This window comes from Convolutriloba macropyga, chromosome 4 (assembly GCF_964194025.1).
Source record: "Convolutriloba macropyga chromosome 4, txConMacr16.3, whole genome shotgun sequence".
Classification (NCBI taxonomy): Eukaryota; Metazoa; Xenacoelomorpha; order Acoela; family Convolutidae; genus Convolutriloba; species Convolutriloba macropyga.
Window position 1 is genome coordinate 68,058,578 of NC_134471.1, and position 21,466 is coordinate 68,080,043.

The 21,466-nt window shown below is 35.5% G+C and overlaps 2 protein-coding genes across 2 annotated transcripts in view; both read left to right on the top strand.

The window, feature by feature from the left end:
* Positions 1–17,743, top strand: part of LOC142338622 (phagosome assembly factor 1-like) — a 151,613-nt gene extending 133,870 nt beyond the window's left edge. The window contains exons 2-4 of the mRNA XM_075388459.1: positions 15,549–15,822; positions 16,165–16,387; positions 16,894–17,743. Coding sequence (XP_075244574.1) covers positions 15,557–15,822; positions 16,165–16,387; positions 16,894–17,619 — 1,215 coding nt within the window. The 5' untranslated portion in view covers positions 15,549–15,556 and the 3' untranslated portion in view covers positions 17,620–17,743. The remainder of the gene's footprint in view (positions 1–15,548; positions 15,823–16,164; positions 16,388–16,893) is intronic.
* Positions 7,578–9,835, top strand: LOC142338621 (double zinc ribbon and ankyrin repeat-containing protein 1-like). Its single transcript, XM_075388458.1, has one exon. The coding sequence runs from the start codon at positions 7,729–7,731 to the stop codon at positions 9,520–9,522; it is 1,794 nt and encodes a 597-aa protein (XP_075244573.1). The 5' UTR covers positions 7,578–7,728; the 3' UTR covers positions 9,523–9,835.
* Positions 17,744–21,466: the final 3,723 nt, after the last annotated feature.

The window sequence follows — 21,466 nt, forward strand, 5'->3', positions numbered from 1 at the left end:
TGGAGTCTTCTTTGGAACTGGCTATCTTAAAAAGCTTTTTTATCTTGCTAGATGTTGCATATGCACTCACTGCAGAATGTTACTGATTTTTTTTCACTGAGTTGCATCTCTCCAAACCGATGAACATGGCTTTCATGAGCATTTAGTTGCTGCTGCAAACGCAGTTAAATATAGCTTTCCGAAGCCTATTTTGTCTCTACAGCTGTTACATATACTCTCTGTTGTTGGCATTTTGGGGAAATCTTGACTGTTGAGACTTCGAGCGGAAAGATTGATAGATAAACCATTTTTTTGTTGCAATTCCAGTTTTCTACAGAATGGATTCCTCAGGATTTTACAGTCAAATAAACAGATTCAACAAGAAAACTTGCGATTCCAAGTTTTCTCCAGGGAAAAACTCCGGACAGACTATAGCATGTCGCCAGATGAAGACTCAATATATATAGTATTTTATAGATAGATTGTTTTAGATAAAAAGTAAGCAGACGATAGAGCCCTATTGCGATTCAGAGGTACCTTACTGATGCGATTCCGAGTTTCCTCTAAAGAAAATCTCCGGTGTGACTATCAAAAATGCTACCCAAAAATCCTGCAGACTGCTAATGATACTACAATTACTTAATTGCGTCGCTTCTGTCATTTATTGCGTTCTGTCGACTATTCGGTTTTTCTTTGCCGATCGTTTGTTTTTGAAGAGCTTCCGGAAGTTTGGGGCCTTTCGGAATACTATGTTCACGAGACGTAATTCTAACTTTGAGACGGAATGTACTTTTTTGAGTTCGCGTTGTAGTCTTTTGCCGTTTCGATCGTCCTTCGGGAGGAGATTTTTGGCCGCCTCGAGAATGATTATCCCGGTTTTCGGTAATTTAGCGGAAAGATCAGTGGAGGCCTAGCGACGTGTGTACTTCATGGCTTCTATTTTGCATCTGTTTCTTAGGGTCTGTATTAGTTGTTCCCCGGACAGTGGTCTTTCCCATTATAGCCCCGCATGATATTATAGCCCCCATTATGGTATAATTATCATAATTGCGGTGGAGGAGGGTCTATAGGTCATCTGACCCTGTTATCGTTCGTTCGTGACACCAGTTAATTTTTGGTTGGTGATGCTATTTTTTTTATATCGTGCCAAATGAGTAATTGGTTTCGATTAGTACTCTTACAAATCTTGGAACTGCTGCGTCAAAAGCGTAGTTGTGGGTGGTGTCTCAGTTTTTCTGGTGATCATGTAAAATTTGGCCAGAAGACGTTATGCGATCTTAGTGAGAAACTTCAGAAGAAGAAGAAGACACCTTTAGTTTAGCACTATAATTGTTGAAGTGGGACGCTTTCAATGCTAAAGATTAAACTAGTCGAAACTCACGCCACGAAAGACATTCAGACTTACTCACGCTATCAGGAATTTGATCTTTGTAGTGCTTTATTAATAGCCGCACAGCGATAGCTGGGGCTATTATTGGCCTTCTCTTGGTTTTTTACAATTCAAAGAATTTGAATTGTATTGGGGCGCTGTCTTTTTTTTAAGATCTGTTCACACATTTTCATGATTTTTGTAGTCGAATTGGAGTAGTGATTTTAGTCACGCCGAAACAGGAAGTGGAGCGAAAAAGCGAGTGGTTTTGCGGTGTTAAATTTTTTCGCTCTAAATTTTAAGTAGAGTGAGAAAACGGTGTTTGAACAAAAATTCGCTTTCTTGCTAGTGGTTTTTTGTTCACATGCGGCAATTTTACTTTGATTTTCACAGTTTTTCGATTTTTTGGATCGGAGTTTTTTCTAAATGGTTTTCCCAATCCATTCATATTCCGTTCTTGGTCTAGTTTTCTGTTTAGTCAATGAAAATTTTTTGAATTGTACGTCAGGACTTGTCCTGCTATGTTTTTTTATTTCGTCGTCGCGATTTTTGTTACGACCATATGACGTAACAACTGCCTCAAATCTTCTTTTTTTGTTCATTAGATCATGCAATTTCATCTGAATTACGTACGTGACGTCATTTTTCGCTCTTATTGGAGCGATTTTTTATTCTTTCGCGTGATTAAGTTTTTGGTCACACTTGACTTACCTCACTCACAAAAATGACTTCCTCACTTTGAAATTGACTGTTATTTACTTTAACTCAAAGAGACAAGGTCAAATGGGTTTGTGTCACTCTAAATGAAGGTTATTTGAGAGCAGCAAATAGAGGCAGCAAAAACGTATACATATTTTTAATCAAAACATAACATAGCCTTCAACGAAAAGTCGAGTTTTTTTGTCTGTCTTTTTTACTGTTTTCTTCAGACTGCAGATCTACGAAGCCATTGCTTTTAATATTCTGTCTTTTTAACATTTATTAGGTTTGATAGAGATTGTCGCTTTTTGTAATAAAAATCCCAATTGGTAGACAATTTGGTTTTCTGGCATGTCCTCTGTGCATTTTCTTTTGTTCGTAATGTTTTAATTTCCTCGTTAAAACATTCAGTTTTCAGCATGTTTTTGTGGTTGCAATTTCAAATAAGTTTTACAAATGGAGCCTGAGTTTCGAGTGCATTGCTAACAATTGATATCATATCCTTCAATGAAAAGTTCAATTTTTTGGTCTGTCTTTTTTACTGTTTTTTCTAGACTGCAGATCTACGAAGCTATTGCGGCTATTTTCTGGCAATCTGCCAGCTATGCTTAACAATTTTTTAAACACACTGTTGCTAGTTTTGAAGTCTCTGAGTTGATTTGTTAGTGAATTCCATTTTTTAGACGTAGCATGAAAAAAAGACTTGTCTAGAAGAGAAGTTGATCTGTGGTCATGGAAAATTATTTTTTGAGTACGTTCGTTAATGGATATTTTTGCACTTGGTAAACTCAGTGTCATTTTGAAGGCGCTTTTTTCTCAGCTGATAAATTTTCTGAGATCAAAAATACAAAGTTGACCAATTCTCTGTTCAGTCCCTATCACCTGTTTTTTAATTTTTAAGCGCCGTGACGATTTGCATTTTGAGCGGAAGAACACTTTTTCAAAACCCAAGTTCAGCTGTTTCCTGGAGATGTCATCATATGTTCTAATGTGCTGAATAAATGAAGCGAAGTAAATGAGATGTGCCGAAACAATTGAATGAAGTAAAATTTCTAAGCTTGATGTAGGGAGTTGAATTCCAATTGAGTCTATAGATTTTATCCCCTGAGCCATCTTTAACGTTTGTTAAACATGATTCATGAAACCGAGACTGCTATCAATTGTTAGTCCTAAATGTTTACATTCATTAAACTTACTTTGTTATCTACTAATATTGTGTCCTGGATTTTGTTTCTTTGATCATTTTGTTTGCTGAAACAAATGAACTCCATTTTTAAAGAATTCAAATGGTTCCCGGGATTTTTTGCTATCCTTTTATCTTTGTTAGAAGGAAAAACTATGCAATTATCAGCATACTCTATCATTGTTATATTAGAATCAATAGCTGTACGAAGATCGTTTACATATAAATTGAACAAAAGAGGTCCCAATACGTTTTCTTGGAGTACACATCTGACAACTTCATTCAGTTGGAGTAAATTGAATCTAATTTTATACGTTGAAGTCTGTTAGAAAGAAAGGTTTTTATAAAGTTCTATGCATCGCTATCAAAGCCCAATAATTTTAGTTTTTCTGTTAGGCTATCATGAGATATGGAATCAAATGCCTTTGAGAGATCCGAAAGTGCAGTTTGGACAATTTTGTTTGGTAAATACTTGTTTGGTCAATACGAACTGATTCTATGAAAAGTAACAAAGCATCCGCTGTGGAAACGCCTTTTCGAAAACCAAATCGAAGCGGAGTCGTAATTTCAAGTTTTTGTACGTGATTCGTTGTTCGTTGATGTAGAATTCGCTCAAAAATCTTTGAAAATGCATCTATCGGGGCGCTTTTTTTGTAGATAGGGCTGATTTCCGTTATTAAAGCAGTCTGTAAAAATATTATGTTTAATGCATTGGTTAAGAATGTAAGTAAGATAAGGTACAATTATTGTTTGACAATCTTCTATTGCCCAGGCGGGAGCCGTACAAGGACACTAGCCTGTTGGAACTCAACTTCCTGACATCATTAAATATTTTTTCTGTAACAAGCTGAAAACTGAACGCTTTGGGATGTTTGCTTAGGTCCTTTTCATGGCTTGTATCGTTGTACATTCTTGTCCCGAAAAAAATACCAAGGTTAGAAAAAGTATAATTAAGAAACTCCGCTATTTCAAATTCGTTAGCCAGTCTTTAAAGGAAATTTGGAGCGCAGTTACACTAGTGAAATTGCTTTGTTACCCTCCAATTGAATTAATGAAATTCCAATTGGTAGACGTTTTGTTTTCTGGTATGTCCTATGTGCATTTTTTGATCGAATTCTGTTTTAATTTCCTCGTTAAAACATTCAGTTTTCAGCATGTTTTTGTGGTTGCAATTTCAGATAAGTTTTACAAATAGAGCCTGAGTTTCGAGTGCGTTGCTAACAACTAATATCAATATATTAAACATTACGTGAGAAACATTGCAGTAAATAATGAAGTGTCACGGGGAAAATGACATGGTTTTAACGAAATCATTTACATTGTACTGTTTTTTTTTAAAACAGTATATACTTTTCGCCTTGCTTTTATCAAATTGATATCAATTACAACAAGAGATGCTAAAGGATCTGATTTGAATGGCGTATCAAAGTATATTGCCTGTTTTCTTCTATACTTTCTGTCAAAATGTAATCAAGATGTGATTTTGAATTTCGAGCTAGTCTTGTGGGTTCATGTACATCAACAATTTGAAGACAATAAGGTGTCATGGTGCTTTCCATTTTGTTTTTCTCACTTTCGTTTCAATAGTTGAAGTTAAAGTTACCCAATACATGTAAAGTATTGCATTGTCCAAATGTGTAGTCTAAGTTGTATGACAGTTGGTGTAAAATTTTTATTGCAGTCTGGAAAAATATTATGTTTAATGAATTCGTAAAGAATGTGAGATGTGGTACAATTGTTTGACAATCTTCTATTGCCCAGGCCGGAGCCGTACCAGGAGCTTATGGCCTGTTGGAACTCAACTTCTTGACAACATCATTAAATAGTTTTTCTGTAACAAGCTGAAAACTGAACGGTTTGGGATGTTTGCTTAGGTCATTTTCGTGGGTGTATCGTTGTACATTCTTGTTTCAAAAAAACTACCAAGGTTAGAAAAAGTATAATTAAGAAACTCCGCTATTTCAAGTTCGTTAGTAAGTCTTTAAATGAAATTGGGAGCGCAGTTACTAGTGAAATTATTTTGTTTCCCTCCAATTGAATTTATGAAATTCCAGCGTTTTTCGCAGTGTGCAGAAATTCAAAACAATGCTTTGAATATTCTTGTCTTTTTAACATTTATTAGGTTTGATAGAGATTGTCGCTGTTTGTAATAAAAATCTCAATCGGTAGACGTTTTGTTTTTCTGGTATGTCCCATGTGCATTTTCTTTTGTTCGTAATTCTGCATTGAATTACTGGTTAAACCATTCAGTTTTCAGCATGTTTTTGTGGTTGCGATTTCAAGTAAGTTTTACAAATGGAGCGTGAGTTTCGAGTGCATTGCTAACAATTGATACCAATATATTAAACATTATGTGAGCACCATTGCTTTAATAAATGAAGTGCCACGGGTAAAATGTCAGGGTTTTAACGAAATCATTTGCATTTTACTGTTTTTTTTCAAAACAGTATATGGTTTTCGCCTTGCATTTCATCAGTTTGATATCAGTTACAAGAGATGCTAATTGATCTGATTTGAATGGCGTATCAAAGTTTATTGCCTGTTTTCTTCTATACTTTCTGTCAAAATGTAATCAATATGTGATTTTGAATTTTGTGCTAGTCTTGTGGGTTCATGTACGTCAACAATTTGTAGAGCATAAGGTGTCATGGTGCTTTCCAATTTGTTTTTCTCACTTTAGTTTCAACAGTTGAGACTAAAGTTACCCAGTACATGTACAGAATTGCATTGTCCAAAAGTGTAGTCTAAGTTGTATGACAGTTGGTTTAAAATTTTTATTGCAGTCTGGAGAAATATTATGTTCAATGCATTCGTAAAGAATGTAAGTGAGATGTGGTACACTTATTGTTTGACAATCTTCTATTGCCCAGGCCGGAGCCGTACAAGGACCTTGTAGCCTGTTGGAACTCAACTTCCTGACATCATTAATTTTTTTTCTGTAACAATCTGAAATTTTTAAATCAGGTCTTTCGTTAAGTGCTAGTATCTTTGGAACAAATAGGGCCACACCTCCGCCTTTTTTAAAGCGGTCTTTTCGGTCCTGGATTTGACTGGTCAACTTGGGTTTATTCCAGATAACCTGTGATACTACATTCACAAATAACATTTTTTTTGTATTGCAGTTATGGTAGTATACAAGAGCATCATGCATGTTGCTGAGAAAAAGAAGATCTTATCCAAAAGGCACGTTGTTAAACATATATAATTTTTAAAAAATATGAAATCCATGTTTTTGGCTAGGTCTTGGTGTTTGTCTATTCTGTTTCGGTCGAAATGATATAGCACAGCGGCTTATTTCAACATTTAAGTTCATCAGGTTGTTGCGAAGAGACTTAACAATAGCCTTAAGGAAATATAGATTATTTTGAAACCTGACATTCAAATCAATCAGGTTAAGTTTTGTGTGGTATAGGTCCTCCACTTTTGAAACTAAACTGCATAGTTGCTTGTTGAATTTATTGACACTAACGTTACTCTCATGTCTAAAGGCACCAAGCTGTAATAGAGTGCAGATTGATATTTTTTCTGGTGTGAATTTGTGAGCACGTGTATATACAAACTTTTCGTATGCCGTAATTGGTTCTATAATGTCAAAATCAGTCGATAAACAATCATTGATTCCTATTAGAATTGTTACCTGTTTCACTTTTCTTGCTCTGGTGTTTGCAATTCTCTCAAGCAGTCCTGAGATCCTATGACCCCCGAAGCCTCTTGCTAACACATTTAGTCTCTTGCTAACGGATAGATGAATGTCGTCTATAGGCATCGATTGTGCTGGCATTTTGTGTTGGGTCAACTTTATTTGATGAGTCTTTGAATTGATCTGCGTATGTTGTCGGTTGTCCGCTGGAGGTTACATTTGCTCCGCTTGATGTTGCAGTTCTGGTGTGAATTGGATCTGTGATGAAGGAATTTCTAAAACTACCTGAAAAAACGTCTTCTGAAATTTTTTTTCAAACATTCTGTTAGATCCGTAACAGTTCTTCGTAGATAATAAATTTCTTCTTGGTGAGATTGCAGGGGACTGTATTTGTTTTCATCAGACGGAGTGGTAAAGGCGTCCAAACTTAGCAACATGCTCAAAAGTTGCATAAAGTAACATAAAAATGAACCGACCGCTCTCTAGACTGTTTGCTCTTGTCACGGGTCGTCCCCATGACCAAGCTCTTAATGGTGACATATTAGACTGCTTAATTGGGATTTCAAAGGTGATCTTTGATATTCAGGTGCTTTGTCACCCCATAGAGATTTGTGAAAGCGAACTCGGGTGCTGCGCTAACAGGAACGTTTGTTTGTAATTTTTCACATCTAAAGAAGTTATCTGTTTTTTAGGTTCTAATTCTATTTTGCTAGGAAACAATTGAGAAGCGAAATTTGAGCATATCTAGAATCATTTTCAACAGTAGCCTTCCTTCTTCGACAATATTCTAAACACTTCTCAGTTAATGACAAAAGCAGTGTTCAGAATGTTAGTGTAGCCCAAAAACAGTTACAGATAATGATCTATGGAGCAGCAATTACGGTACCAACCATCGTGCCACTGCGATTGATGGGAAATAACATGGAGGATAATAGATCAAAGTTTGAGATCAACACATCAACTCCAATTGAGTTGAAGTGCGAGAGTTCTGCATGCGACATATTTTACACGACAAATGGGGCTTGGCCTGAACTTGGGCAAAGTGTTATTGGATCTGATAAAGCTATTCAAAAGTATGTCAAGCCCTTTTATTTACCAGTTGGAAATTACCTGGTTAAAGCTGTTGCGGTTACACCTCATGGTCAACGTAGTTTGACAAACACAAAGTTGTTCCGAGTTAGCCAAGGCCCAGTGAAGTGGTCAAGAAGTAATGAAGACGATGCAATCAAGTTCTTGAAAGATAATCAGCAAGCAAAAAGGACTGATTACCGGAGAAACTTTATTGCTGGGAAAAGTATACAAGATGTCGACATCCAATCATTCAGTGTAGGCTGTGGTGATTTTGGTGGTTCAAACATCTACAACTTCAATACGCAAATTGACTCAAATGGCGATACACCACACAAGAAAAGTTTTCAAGGAATTTATTGCACTTTGTGTAACCAAGATAACCCACTGAAATCGGTCTTTTGTTTGTCATGTGGCTGTGTGTTAGCGGGTAATAGTAGTTATGAGCAGCAGGATGATGCTAGAGAATGGCAACCATTTTCTATTCCCCTCTCAAAGATCACGTTGAGAAATTCAGTCGCTACTCAAACTGTTGGACTGTTCTACCCGACGGAGGGACAGAAAGCTGCTGAGCAGCGACGTGAACGACCTATGTCAAAAGGCCAGACAAGTGGTAACCGTTCTACTAGTGCATCCTCAAAAAGTAAAGACAAGATGAAGGAACACGTGGCTAAGGGTTCTTGGGAAACAAACCTGGAGTTTATGACAGCTGCTATGCGAGATTTTGTACAAGGCAGTGCTGAGACTCGAGTGACGTTGAGTCAAATGAAGCTGAAACAGTTTCAGTCGCTGAAAGTGAGGAAGGGTTCAGATAACGCAGAATTGGTGGTGAAATTCGAATTGAAGACTTCTGATAAGAAAAAGGATAAACGCCTCGATAAAGACAAGGAGAAAAGGAAAGTTGCAGATAAAAATAAACGGAAAGAGTCGCCGAGTAGTAGCGAAAGTAATAGTCGTTCAACTTCGTCCTCTTCCAGTGATAAATCTAAATCGAGTCAAAGTTCATGGGATGACAAGAGTTCAAAATTGAGAAAACAGAGGAAAGACAAATCTAGCACCAAAGGCTCGGCAAAATCGGAACGAAGTCGGGTGTCTTCAGCGCAATCATTGAGTCCGACGTCAAAACTTTTGATAGCAGCAGTTGCCAACCATGAAAACGCTGACCTGATCAAACAGTACGTTGACGAAGGAGCAAATGTTAACACTGTTGACCCGCAATCTGGACATTCTTTACTTGGAGTTGCTGTTCAAAATGACAACGCTGAAGTGATACCATTGCTTTCGAACCTGGGAGCAGATGTTGATCAACTGAGCAAGGGTGAAACGCCACTACACTTAGCTGTAAAGAAGGAAGACCCGAGTGCCGATGTTGTTCGAGCTCTACTTGAGTGTCGAGCAAATCCCTTGAAGAAAAACGGTCGAGGAGAGAATGTTGTCGATTTGGCCGAGGACACGACCGACAAAATGATTCAGAAGTTACTGAAGGCTGCCTGTGATAAACCAGTGAGTGGTACCACTTCGACAGCAAGTCGGCGTCGGAAGTCTGTCAGACCTACGAATTTGGGAATCGATGGCGACTTTTAACAGAATAGGCTCTTTACCAGAGTCGTCTCTATCAAATTGTAAAAAATTTGATTACCATACTTAAATTGTAAAAAGAGTAATTATTGTTGCAAGATTTATTTTCTTATGTTGATACAGCTACAAATGTAAATGATGTAATTATATGTGCACAATGTAAATAGATAATTGCGAAATAAATTTGTTATAAGAGAACTAATTTTAAATTGCGCTGACTAACGAGGATTTATAGTTCCGACCTCATGCAACGAGGGAAGGAACTACATGCTGAGCCGACTATATTTTGCCCGTCAATATTAATTGAAGGAAATAATGAGTTGTATCTTCGAAAGGCCATACAGCGTAAGAGAGCATTTTATTTTTTGACGAGAAAAAAACATGGTTTTCCTCATAGATTAGGAAAATTATACGAAAACAATAATTTCTTGTTCCACTCGAAATTGTTCATTGGACAAGCGTTAAAATTGTGGTTTTCAAAACGTTGCTGTTGAACGATAATAAAAGCTTCTCTTCCACTCTGCAATGATGGGGTGTTTATCAGCGCTCTGGGTTATTTCAGGTTGTTTTTATGCAATTTGATGAGGAAAAATTGGTTTCAAAGCAGGATAGATTTATAAAACCGGATGGAATTTAGTCGAGATGCAGTTACTTGAGCCTTACTGACATTAGAAAATGGAGACCTAGGGTTAACATTTAAATAAAAAAAAATATGGCTTTCAACCTAAATGCCTTTCTTACCCATTTTTTGCCGTCTTTCAAATTTTATCACCTATATGGTAATCCCAGCTGGCGAAGAAGTACAGGTTTAGAATGCTACATATTTTTCAATAACACACGATTTCAAGGTACAGCTATCGCAAGTATTTACTTTGCAAGTTTTAATGTTTTATTGCTCTCGAACGAACCAAAAACATGTTTCTTTTTTAATGCAAAATTTTTGCGGACACTTTTTGCACTTTTCTCCATTCTGAGTGAGCTCATTCGGCCCTATTTGTTTGTTGCTAGTATAAATGCAATTATAAAATTTTGCATGATTTTTCCCTAAAAGCTTCACCCCTCCTTTTAATCCCCCTGGCGTTTGTTCGAGAGCAATTCATCCATCGGTTTATTTTGTTGTTCTTGAACGTAGTTTGTAGCAACTATATTTTGATATTTTTGAAATTTTTCGTGCTACCAAATTTTCCTCTGATCGTTTTTCATGTGAGCATTCTTAGAGTTATACTGCCTAGTAGTCTCTAAACATGCGTTTCACCGCAACTGTTTAAGAGACATAAGTGCATGTGAAGGGAGGAGGTTTGACCCCTTTCAACTTATCACCCTCAACCCTATACTCATTCACCCCCTCAATTAAGCTTAGGCTAGCCTCCCTAAGCCAAAGCTATCTACTGACAGTGCCAACTCCTCGCCAGTCGTCTGAGAGCAATTCGTTCGACGAGTCTTTTTTTAAAAATAATTGAACGTTTGAGTTTGCCCCGCATTTCATTATCTATCTACTGACAATCACGAGACGATTGAAGCTTAATGACAGAGCTACAATAATGCTGAATCAGTTTTATTGAAATCAAAAATGCATATTTTCAAACAGCTAAAGTGAATTTTTTACAACATTCATTGCTTCTTGATGTATTTTCACTTTATGCGATTAACATGCAAAAGTATGTGCTTTCTAATGGTACTTGTTTTTAATACCTTGATAGTAACGGTAGTAGTTTTTCTGACTTTGACCAAATTTCGAGCGTTTATACTGTCGTATTTCATAATTTTCGTACTGCCGTGTCCAACCGCCAGAGTTTCGTTTCGTTGTGAGCTGTGAGTCAATGTGCAAAAATTTGATCGAGCTTTTCGCATGCATGTCTTCGTTTCTTAAAATTATGTATGCATTATCTGAAATATCTTTTGAGTTGTTTCCAAATTTTGTAAACAGTTCCGGATTTTGATGATTTTTTTTAGAAAATTGTTGAATGTCTTTTCCCAGCTGTGCCCACAAGTTTTACTGTTTACTTATTTGTAATTCCATATATTTTGAGGTTTTTTAAATTTTTAGTGCAACTAATTTTCAGTTCCTCGTCATTGCCAACACTTAGCTGTAATTGAATTTAATGACTTTGATGGCGCTGGTTTTGGAAGAGTTTATGTTTTCCTAGGTCTGCTGGCAATTGTTGCCATTTACTCACTTTTTCAATGACTATTGTTGAGATGTGGCATAAATGTTCTGAGGAAAGTATTAGTTTCTGTGCAGTACAAAAGGTTGAGAATTGTTTTAAATGGCTGTGATAAGATTGCTTTTTGAGAGTCCTATTCAACTGCTTGCTTTTGCGAGCACTTATCCGATTTTTCACTTTGCCATGTTTTCTTATTTAAAATTGGCGTTTTTTAGAAATACCAGATGCCTATTTAATCCACGAACTTTTAATTATATCATGAATTAACATAGAGGATAAACAGACAGAAGTGTTCGTAAAAGAGCGGAATTAAATTTTATAAAATGGTGTTTTGACTATGCATTTCATTTTACATCTATTTCTTGAGATTGGATGAAAGCATTATCTATACCCTCTGATTATTCGGTAAAGTGAAAGGTCAGAACTAGCTGTGCGAAAGCACAGATGCTCGAGCTTCCGTATTTTGAATATTGGCCAATTAGTTCAAAAATTGTTCCTATTTTAATGACTTGAAAATATTTAACAATGGTGTGTATCTTGTTGGTAATTTTTTTGAAAAATTAATTAATCAATTAAATTTGTCGCGAGTAGTGTTTTTTTCACGTGGCCAGTTTTTCACGTTCTAATAAACGAAACTCTTAGCAAATATGTGTACTATTTTGTAATACTTTTTTTGTGTGTGAACAACTTCGTTGGTTAAACCTTTAACACTTGGAATTATTAGGTTACATGGCAGTTGTTTTATCTTTATTGTGCTATGAACGGCAAGCGTAGCCAAATCTGGAAAGTTTAATTTCATAAACAGGCGTTGAGGGCTCTTTCTGATGTTTGTATTGTATCATTTGTATTGTATCACTTTTCTATATTACCTGGTATTTTTTTTACAAATTGAGGTGAAAGTATGGAAGCTATTCCATTGAGACAATTCCTCACACAGGAACTCAAATTAAAGGGGCTTGGAAAGCGTTTCGTTTGCCGATATAAATAAACGGCATTTCAAAGATTAAGTATCTTAGCTGCAAATCAAGTATCTTAGCTACAAATTAAGTATGTTTTTTGCGTAGTGATGCGCAATAATTTTTCAATTTATCTGTTAATCAGAGTTTTGAACTTTTTGCGCGACAATTTTTGCATTCAATTTGCACCGCTCGTTGTCCAATTTAGCCGAAAACAAGGTATTGTCAGCTGTTTTTGTCCCGTTTTGTACCAAATATTGCCTTTGCATTATATCCAACATTATATTAAAGACGCCAGAAAGTTATTTGGGTACCTAATTGATGTTGTTTTTCCGAATAAGCATTGTTAATAGGTTCAACCATTTGCATTGGTTTTTTCTATTTTTTTTAATTTTTAAAGGATTTTGTCTTTATCAACTTTCCAACAAACCTAGGAACCAATTAAACCAATATTAACCATTGCGTGTTTCATCTGTAAGTAACATGTGTTTTTCAACTTTTTCAAAATTCTTGAAAAAAATTGTTGTCATGCCCTTATTTCGTGACTCATAGCTCCGTGATGTTTTTCCTAAATGAAGTACTAAATATTCTAAATTCATTCGTATGAATTGTTTCATATTTAATTAGTTCTCAAGGCCGTATTTGGTTTGTATTTTCATCTAGGACTGTACACTCTAAGTTGTTTGTTCATTGAAAACAGCCGCAGATTACTCATAAAACGATTACGTACCCAAAAGTCTTATTATTTACCTTTTAAGGTCGATTAAAATGAAGTTGTATAAATGGTAAATACTGTATAGAGAAGTCGTGTACTTGGTGAAGGAATTGTGTTGATGAAGTAGGTGCTAATACGGAAATTTATATAAACTTAACACCAAGAAAGGTACACAAGAAAATGTGCAACTTGAAAGCCAGTAAACTTTTACGATGGACCAATACAGGTCGAGGTGCAAGCCTGCGGAATTACCAAAACGAGAACTCGCCTGACGAAAACGACTTGAAACTTTTCTTGAATTCTAGTAAAGCTTATTATTCTTTCTTTGAATATTTCCATTGAAACGGACTAATAAATTGCGAGATTTAAGAGTGAAAAGCTATATAAATACAAGGCAACTGGTGGATAAAACTTGCATTCGAACTGCTCAAATAAAGGCTATTACTGCTAATTGTATTGTAATTTTTATCCGCTAAGATCGCACTATAAAACAAAAGTTATAAGTTCTTGTGAAAATGTCAATTGCATTAGTAATTACTCTTAAGCATTAACACTCTAAAACCACAAGAAACACTTTAAAAGAAAAATTATCACTTCAATTTAGCAACAATCTCAATAATTCTAGCTTCAAATACTGACATTGTTTGTCATTTAAGCTGTGATTGGTTCCAAGTAGATCGGCTGAGAAAAAGGCTGCAGGGCAGAGTCACGTGTTATCTAGATCTATAGATGTAGAAAATCAACAGCTTTGAACATTTCCCCCTGGAACATGGGGCATAAAAAATTGTCCATTGAAAATAAGAGTGAAGAATCTAATCTGAGTATAAGCTCTGCACGTTTTTTCCTCAAGCATTGAGCAACAAAAAAAGACCATTGAAAAGAGGTTTAATGTGTGAAGTATAATTAATCAGAGTGTCAGTGCAAACTATCATTGCATTTGCGCTATTTACGTGCAAAGTCGACGTAAAAATTATCCGAAATGGTCATAAAGAGGAAAATTGGAAGAATAAATTCCTCTAAGCAAATCCATAGGTGAGACGTGCAATTATCTAATTCACAAATGAAATTAAAGAATTTGACCATACCTTACGGGCCAAGGCCACACCGCCCGTTCTAAAAACGGCAACCTATATAAAAAAGAAATGTAACTGAACTTCTTGAAATGTATTAAAAGTCTCTTAGTGAACTTCTCATTAGTCCCTTAGTGAAGTTTTGGACTTGAGTTCTTCATGGGTTTTTTGTCAGTTGTTGAATTTAATTTCGAGCAACTTTTTTCTAGATCTTTTGTTTTGTGTTTTTATGGAGAGTTCCCATAAGGTTACAAAGTAATAGCTCAGGATTGCATCCTGGCCTTTGGAAATGGTTCTGAGGTTTCTTAGGTTTTTTTTAGAAGAGCAAAATTATTGAGAATTGTTTTCACGTTTGATGTATTTTGTACTTTTCTCCAAAATTTTTTCTTTTGCATCATCGGGAAATTCATTTTGTATCTCATGAAACTCTAAGATAATGAGCGCCTTTTCTTGCCAAAATTGTCAGAATTCAATAATTTGAATAAAAAAAATTACAAATTCTGCAAATAGCTCTCTTGTGATGCTAAAGCTTTGAAGCAATAACATGTTAGATTGATCTGCTAAAGTCATGCTACTGACCTATATCTGGCTCATTTTTTTCAAAAAACGGATAAATTTAATTAGAGGAAATCTTACCTCAAAAATGCCAAAAAAATGTTAAAATGTTTGATTTTGTCTGTGCTTCACAAACTGCTTTTAATTTTATATAGAACCATAATTCGCATTGCTTATGGGCTGAAAATTGGTCTTGCATGCTTATAGTCTTGCATTGCTTATGGGCTGAAAATTCACTTGACAAATTAGAAAAAATTTTGTAAAATGCTTTTTATAAAATCTTAAATTTGCATAAAATTTAATTGGGGCATGCATGTTGGGCTTTCACCACATCATAACCCGACAAAAAATCAAATTTACACCGGTAACCTTAAATTTTTCAATCATCATGGAGAAATTGTAGAAAGAAGTTCAAAGAATTGCGGCAAGCATCTCGACAATAAGAACAATGGGAGCGAGCGAAGGAACATGGCATCGTCCTAATGAAATCTGTCGGCCGATTGGCGTGTCTTCTAGCTTGTGCGTCGGCTAATACTCCTAGCCCCATTTTTGTGATTTCTATTTCGTTTTCAGATAACCATGCCGTTAGACTTCGAGATAATGCCTGAGAGAGGAATCACAAACGATTCCATGGAATTCACCCTTGGGATGCCTTTTCAATTTGCAGTGACGTCTCTGCGAAAGCAGCATACAGTTGTAAAGTCTGTCCACGTGATATTTAATGAACTGGATCCTCTGGCTAATGATCTGGTGGTGGCATTACCAGGAGATGGGTTGAGACTCTATTTTGATCCGCATTCACAGACGCTCAAAGTGATCGAAATAGCAGATTTGTCACTCATCAAGTGAGAAATTCCGCTAATGTAGTTCATAGTATTATTAAGTTTGACAAAAATGCCTAAACTTTTTTGAGTCTCTACTAACTGCACGCTATGTTGTCGATTTTCAATTATGAATACATTAAATCTTGATGATATCAATGTACCTGCAGTTTATACAGAAAAATGAAGACAGTCCTTAAGGAGGAGCTCAAAATTGTGCTCGGTCACATTTTACCGAGCACTGTTTTTGTGCAATTCCATTTTCTAAGATATCAAAAATTTTCAAGTGGGTGAATTTGTATGTGTTTTGCATAGCACAAAACTGATCATGTGTAAAAAAATTTGGGATGTATTTTCCTTTTCCAGTCTGAAATATTGTGGATCTGTGATCAGTCTGAACGGAGATGTTCCCTCTCTTGACAAAATTGATCATTGCTTTGGCGCAACTCACCCTGGAGTTTACGATTCTGTGAACCAGGTGTTTGAGCTCAAATTCAGAGGATTACAGTTTCAGTTTCCCGCTGATCCTGGTCTGGTTGCCGCACAGATGTCTGGACTCGGGGCAGTTCAGTTTGAAGAGCTTCCGCTGGTTGGTTCAAATTTGAAAATGGTCATAGCAATAATCTTCTTCTTTAAAGCAATAATTATAAAATAAATTTTGGATTTGATCGCATTGGTAATTAATGTAAGTGTAATTTCTCTCTATACTTAATGATTGAGAAAGCGTGCATTATCTCTTTTGAAATATATAATTTTTGTAATATTGTAACAATTACTCATCTAACATAATACTTGTAAAATACACTGCTGGAACTTTACACTAGTCTGTAAATACTCAGGTAATTCAGTGTCTCCTTTTATAGACTTTCACTAAGTTCTTTAAGTTCAGCTTTAATGACAAAAGTAATGTCTTGGGAAGAATATAACATAAGCATTAATGATTTGTGCCGAAGCAACTAAGAATTCTTCGTTGCAAAATAGTTGCTGCTCAGATGTGCAAAGATTTTCTCTCAAGACCAGAAAAAAAATGCTGTCTGAATATTATTTACCATGCAATAAGTTTGTTCTGAAACCTGATGTTTATCAAATTTCTAGGTGTCTAAGATGCAGATTTACAGTGGAAACAACCTTCTGGAAAGCGCTGCACCAAGCGTGCCTCCTCAGTATTTCTACGGAAACATATTTGCTGAGAAGGTCGAGGGAACCTTAGGAGAGAACAACAAACTAACGGAACTGAAATTCACCTTCATTCGAGAAGATGTATTTAGCTCAAACACTGCCTCGCGAAGTTCGGAGAAGAAAAAGCGAGTTGAACGGTTCATGAAATTAGGCGATTCTTGTGATCGAATTTTGAGCGATTTTGGAGCCCCGAATAAATTATTCTACAAACCTGATGATAAAATGAGGATTCACACGCCTTCGGGATCTAGACTGAACGACGATAAAGTTTCTCATTATTTTTTGAATTATTTCACGCTCGGAGTTGACGTTCTGATGGACGGTGAAAAACATACAGTTAAGAAAATCATTTTACATACAAACTTTCCTTGTCATTATCATTTCAATATATATCATAGGTGTCAGTTCAATGTCTCATTGCCATATATAGAAGATGGGAAGCATGAAATTACGCCGTTTACCAAATGGGACTCAATTTTAGATATTTGCAGTCATGACAAACCAGTTGTCCTAACCAGGGCGTCATGTGATAATAATACTAATCCATTCGGCCCAACATTTTGTTATAATATTGCTAATATTATAATTGAGGTGATGCAAAACAGTTATATTGCTTCTTTGACTATTTTTGATACTGATTGATTTAGACGTTAATTTAAAGTAGATGAGTTTGTCATTTAAATTGATAATTTAATTTACTCGTACATTTAAAGTATGAGTAAATTGTAAATTAGTAGTCTCTTCCGAATTATAATTTTGCTGACAATCTGTTTTCAATCACAATCTAAATCATCTTCAATCATGTTGAAAATTTGCGAAAGGTGAGTAGTCACCAGAAAGCAAAAAATTGAATTGAATCTTACAAATATGGGGTAAATGTGTGTTTAATTGCTCTCAACCAAAGTGTTTTCGTTTTGATTTCGTTTTGTCGTTTTGTTTTCGTTTCTTATTATTTTCGTTTATTATTATTTTCGTTTCTTATCATTTTCGTATCATCGTACTTTTTTCTTTATTACTTTCTTAAAAGTATTGTCGTTTCATTTCTTGATTTTTAACCTGTGATGTAAACCGCTCAAATTACCTCAGAAAAAAAGAATTTAAGAGTACATTGAGTGTAATTTAATTCCTCAAATTAAATCAGCTGCGTGAAAGTGAGAACATTATCTTAGCTGTCCAACGAGCCTGACTTTAAGTGGATTTTGGCTTTTGACTTCAATTTCTCGGAGAAAAATTCGGAGGTTTAGTTTTTTTAACAATTTTTTACTTTCACGCTGTGTATACGCTTGAGTACGTGAAATATACGTCACGCTTTTTCTGATATTGACATTATGCAATCGCTAATAAGTAGAGACAAGTATCACTAGTTCTTCAGAGGCAAGCTAAAATTGACTTCAAAATGGGAACAAATACATTTCGATGAAGGTGATGCATTTTAATAATTATTTTTAAAATTTGCAATTAATTAAAATCAATGAAAGTCGACTTAAACTTAAAGTCGACCTAACCATTCCTTTTCCTCTGATATGTTTTGAGATGCATTTATCGGTTCTGTCAAAAATGAGATTCGGTGAGTCATCTACGACAAATTTCCGTCACGAAATCAAAAAATATTTTTTAGCGCTCTTCTTGTTCCGCTGTCAGCTGTTTTTGGATGCAAATTACCTCATAACAAAAGGAATTTTGAAAACATGGAGTCTAATTTAATTCCTCAACATAAATTATCAGCGTGAATGTCAGAATTTGTATTGGTATGAAGTCGAGTTTGAGGCTGGTCGTAATCGTCATTGTTCAAACCCTCTATTTTTCGGGGCGCTAGGAACTTTTTTCGAGCCTCACCTTAAGTAGATTTTGGCTTTTGACTTCAATTTCTCGGAGAAGAATTCGGAGGTTTAGTTTTTTTAACAGTTTTTTACTTTTACGCTGTGTATACGCTTGAGTACGTGAAATATACGTCACGCTTTTTCTGATATTGACATTATGCAATCGCTAATAAATAGAGACAAGTATCACTAGTTCTTCAGAGGCAAGCTGAAATTGACTTCAAAATGGGAACAAATACATTTCGATGAAGGTGATGCATTTTAATAATTTTTTTTTAATTTGCAATTAATTAAAATCAATGAAAGTCAACTTAAACTTAAAGTCGACCTAACCATTCCTTTTCCTCTGATATGTTTTGAGATGCATTTATCGGTTCTGTCAAAAATGAGATTCGGTGAGTCATCTACGACAAATTTCCGTCACGAAATCAAAAAATATTTTTTAGCCTTCTTCTTGTTCCGCTGTCAGCTGTTTTTGGATGCAAATTACCTCATAACAAAAGGAGTTTTGAAAACATGGATTCTAATTTAATTCCTCAACATAAATCATCAGCGTGAATGTCAGAAGTTGTGTTGGTATGAAGTCGAGTTTGAGGCTGGTCGTAATCGTCATTGTTCAAACCCTCTCTTTTTCGGAGCGCTAGGAACTTTTTTCGAGACTGACTTTAAGTGGATTTTGGCTTTTCACTTCAATTTCTCGGAGAAAAATTCGGAGGTTTAGTTTTTTTTAACAATTTTTTACTTTCACGCTGTGTATACGCTTGAGTACGTGAAATATACGTCACGCTTTTTCTGATATTGACATTATGCAATCGCTAATAAGTAGAGACAAGTATCACTAGTTCTTCAGAGGCAAGCTAAAATTGACTTCAAAATGGGAACAAATACATTTCGATGAAGGTGATGCATTTTAATAATTATTTTTAAAATTTGCAATTAATTAAAATCAATGAAAGTCGACTTAAACTTAAAGTCGACCTAACCATTCCTTTTCCTCTGATATGTTTTGAGATGCATTTATCGGTTCTGTCAAAAATGAGATTCGGTGAGTCATCTACGACAAATTTCCGTCACGAAATCAAAAAATATTTTTTAGCCTTCTTCTTGTTCCGCTGTCAGCTGTTTTTGGATGCAAATTACCTCATAACAAAAGGAGTTTTGAAAACATGGATTCTAATTTAATTCCTCAACATAAATCATCAGCGTGAATGTCAGAAGTTGTGTTGGTATGAAGTCGAGTTTGAGGCTGGTCGTAATCGTCATTGTTCAAACCCTCTCTTTTTCGGAGCGCTAGGAACTTTTTTCGAGCCTGACTTTAAGTGGATTTTGGCTTTTCACTTCAATTTCTCGGAGAAAAATTCGGAGGTTTAGTTTTTTTTTACAATTTTTTTACTTTCACGCTGTGTATACGCATGAGTACTTGAAATGTGCGTCACGCTTTTTCTGATATTGAAATCATGAAGTCGCTAATAAGTAGAGAGAAGTATCACCAGTTCTTCAGAGGCAAGCTAAAATTGACTTCAAATGCATTTTTTTGACTTCAAATGTATTTTAATAATTTTTATAATTTTGCCATTAATTAAACTTAGTCGACCTAACCATTCCCTTTCCTCTGATATGTTTTGAGATTCAATTATCAAAATTCAATTATTGTCAAAAAATGAAATTCGGTAAATCATCTACGCCAAAGTTCAGACACGAAATCCAAAAATATACTATTTTTTTTAGCGTTCTTATATCGCTGTCATCTGTTTCTGCATGCAGATTTAAATTGTCAAGATTTAAATTGGCAGATTTAAATTGACCGCAGATTTAAATGGTTTTTTATCAACAGGGAGGGCTTTACTGCTCAAACTGGAAGACGGCTAATTGACATACTGTCAAAAGAACTTTCCAAGAATGCTGCAATGTGTATTGCAAACCGAGGATACCTTTTTATTTAGAATAATCAATTTTACTGGTTGACCGTGCTAGTGTTGGACCTTGTTCAGATTCATGAGATACTAGGATATCTGCAATATCTATTAATTCGACTTGACGGAATGAAGCATATTGTACAAACGCACCATACTCCTTAGCGCCTGTTTTTGGTTATTTGCAGTTTTTCAACAACTTTAAATTATAAGTACAAATGATTGAAAATCACTTAAGGACTTTAAGCATGGCGAGAATCTGGCAAGTGTTTCAAAAAAGGGCCACAAAACTGGTGCAGTGACGAGCTCAACGGCAACATGATGGAGTTTTTATTGTCATCAACGTTTTTCTCCATGTTTGCTAGAGCTGGGAGAACCAAATCGTTTGGGCTCTTATCTTTTTGTAGTGTATACGAAGCAAAATGACAGCTGCCATAACTTTCCCTGCCTTTTGAAATTTTCCGCCAGATTGCTTACCAGTCGGTAAAAATCCCCCAAATTGTACCGCCTTTTAGAAATTATCCGTCACATAGCATGTAGTTTTTACTATATTTCAAGATCAACTGTCACGGGACCAACTTTTAATTCTCAAGGAAATGATTTTGAGAAGATTTGACGAAATTTGGGTGTCGCCATGCTCATCTAGTATAAAAACACTATTTTAACTAAAATGTAGTTAGAATCCTTTCTTGAAAGTGAGAGCTATTTAAACTCTCTAGCACGCCAGCTTTTTGCACCCGCAGTAGGCCTAGGTTA

Bases quoted from the DNA above. Each gene is read 5' to 3' on its own strand.
- LOC142338621 (XM_075388458.1), top strand. From the start codon at position 7,729: ATGATCTATGGAGCAGCAATTACGGTACCAACCATCGTGCCACTGCGA.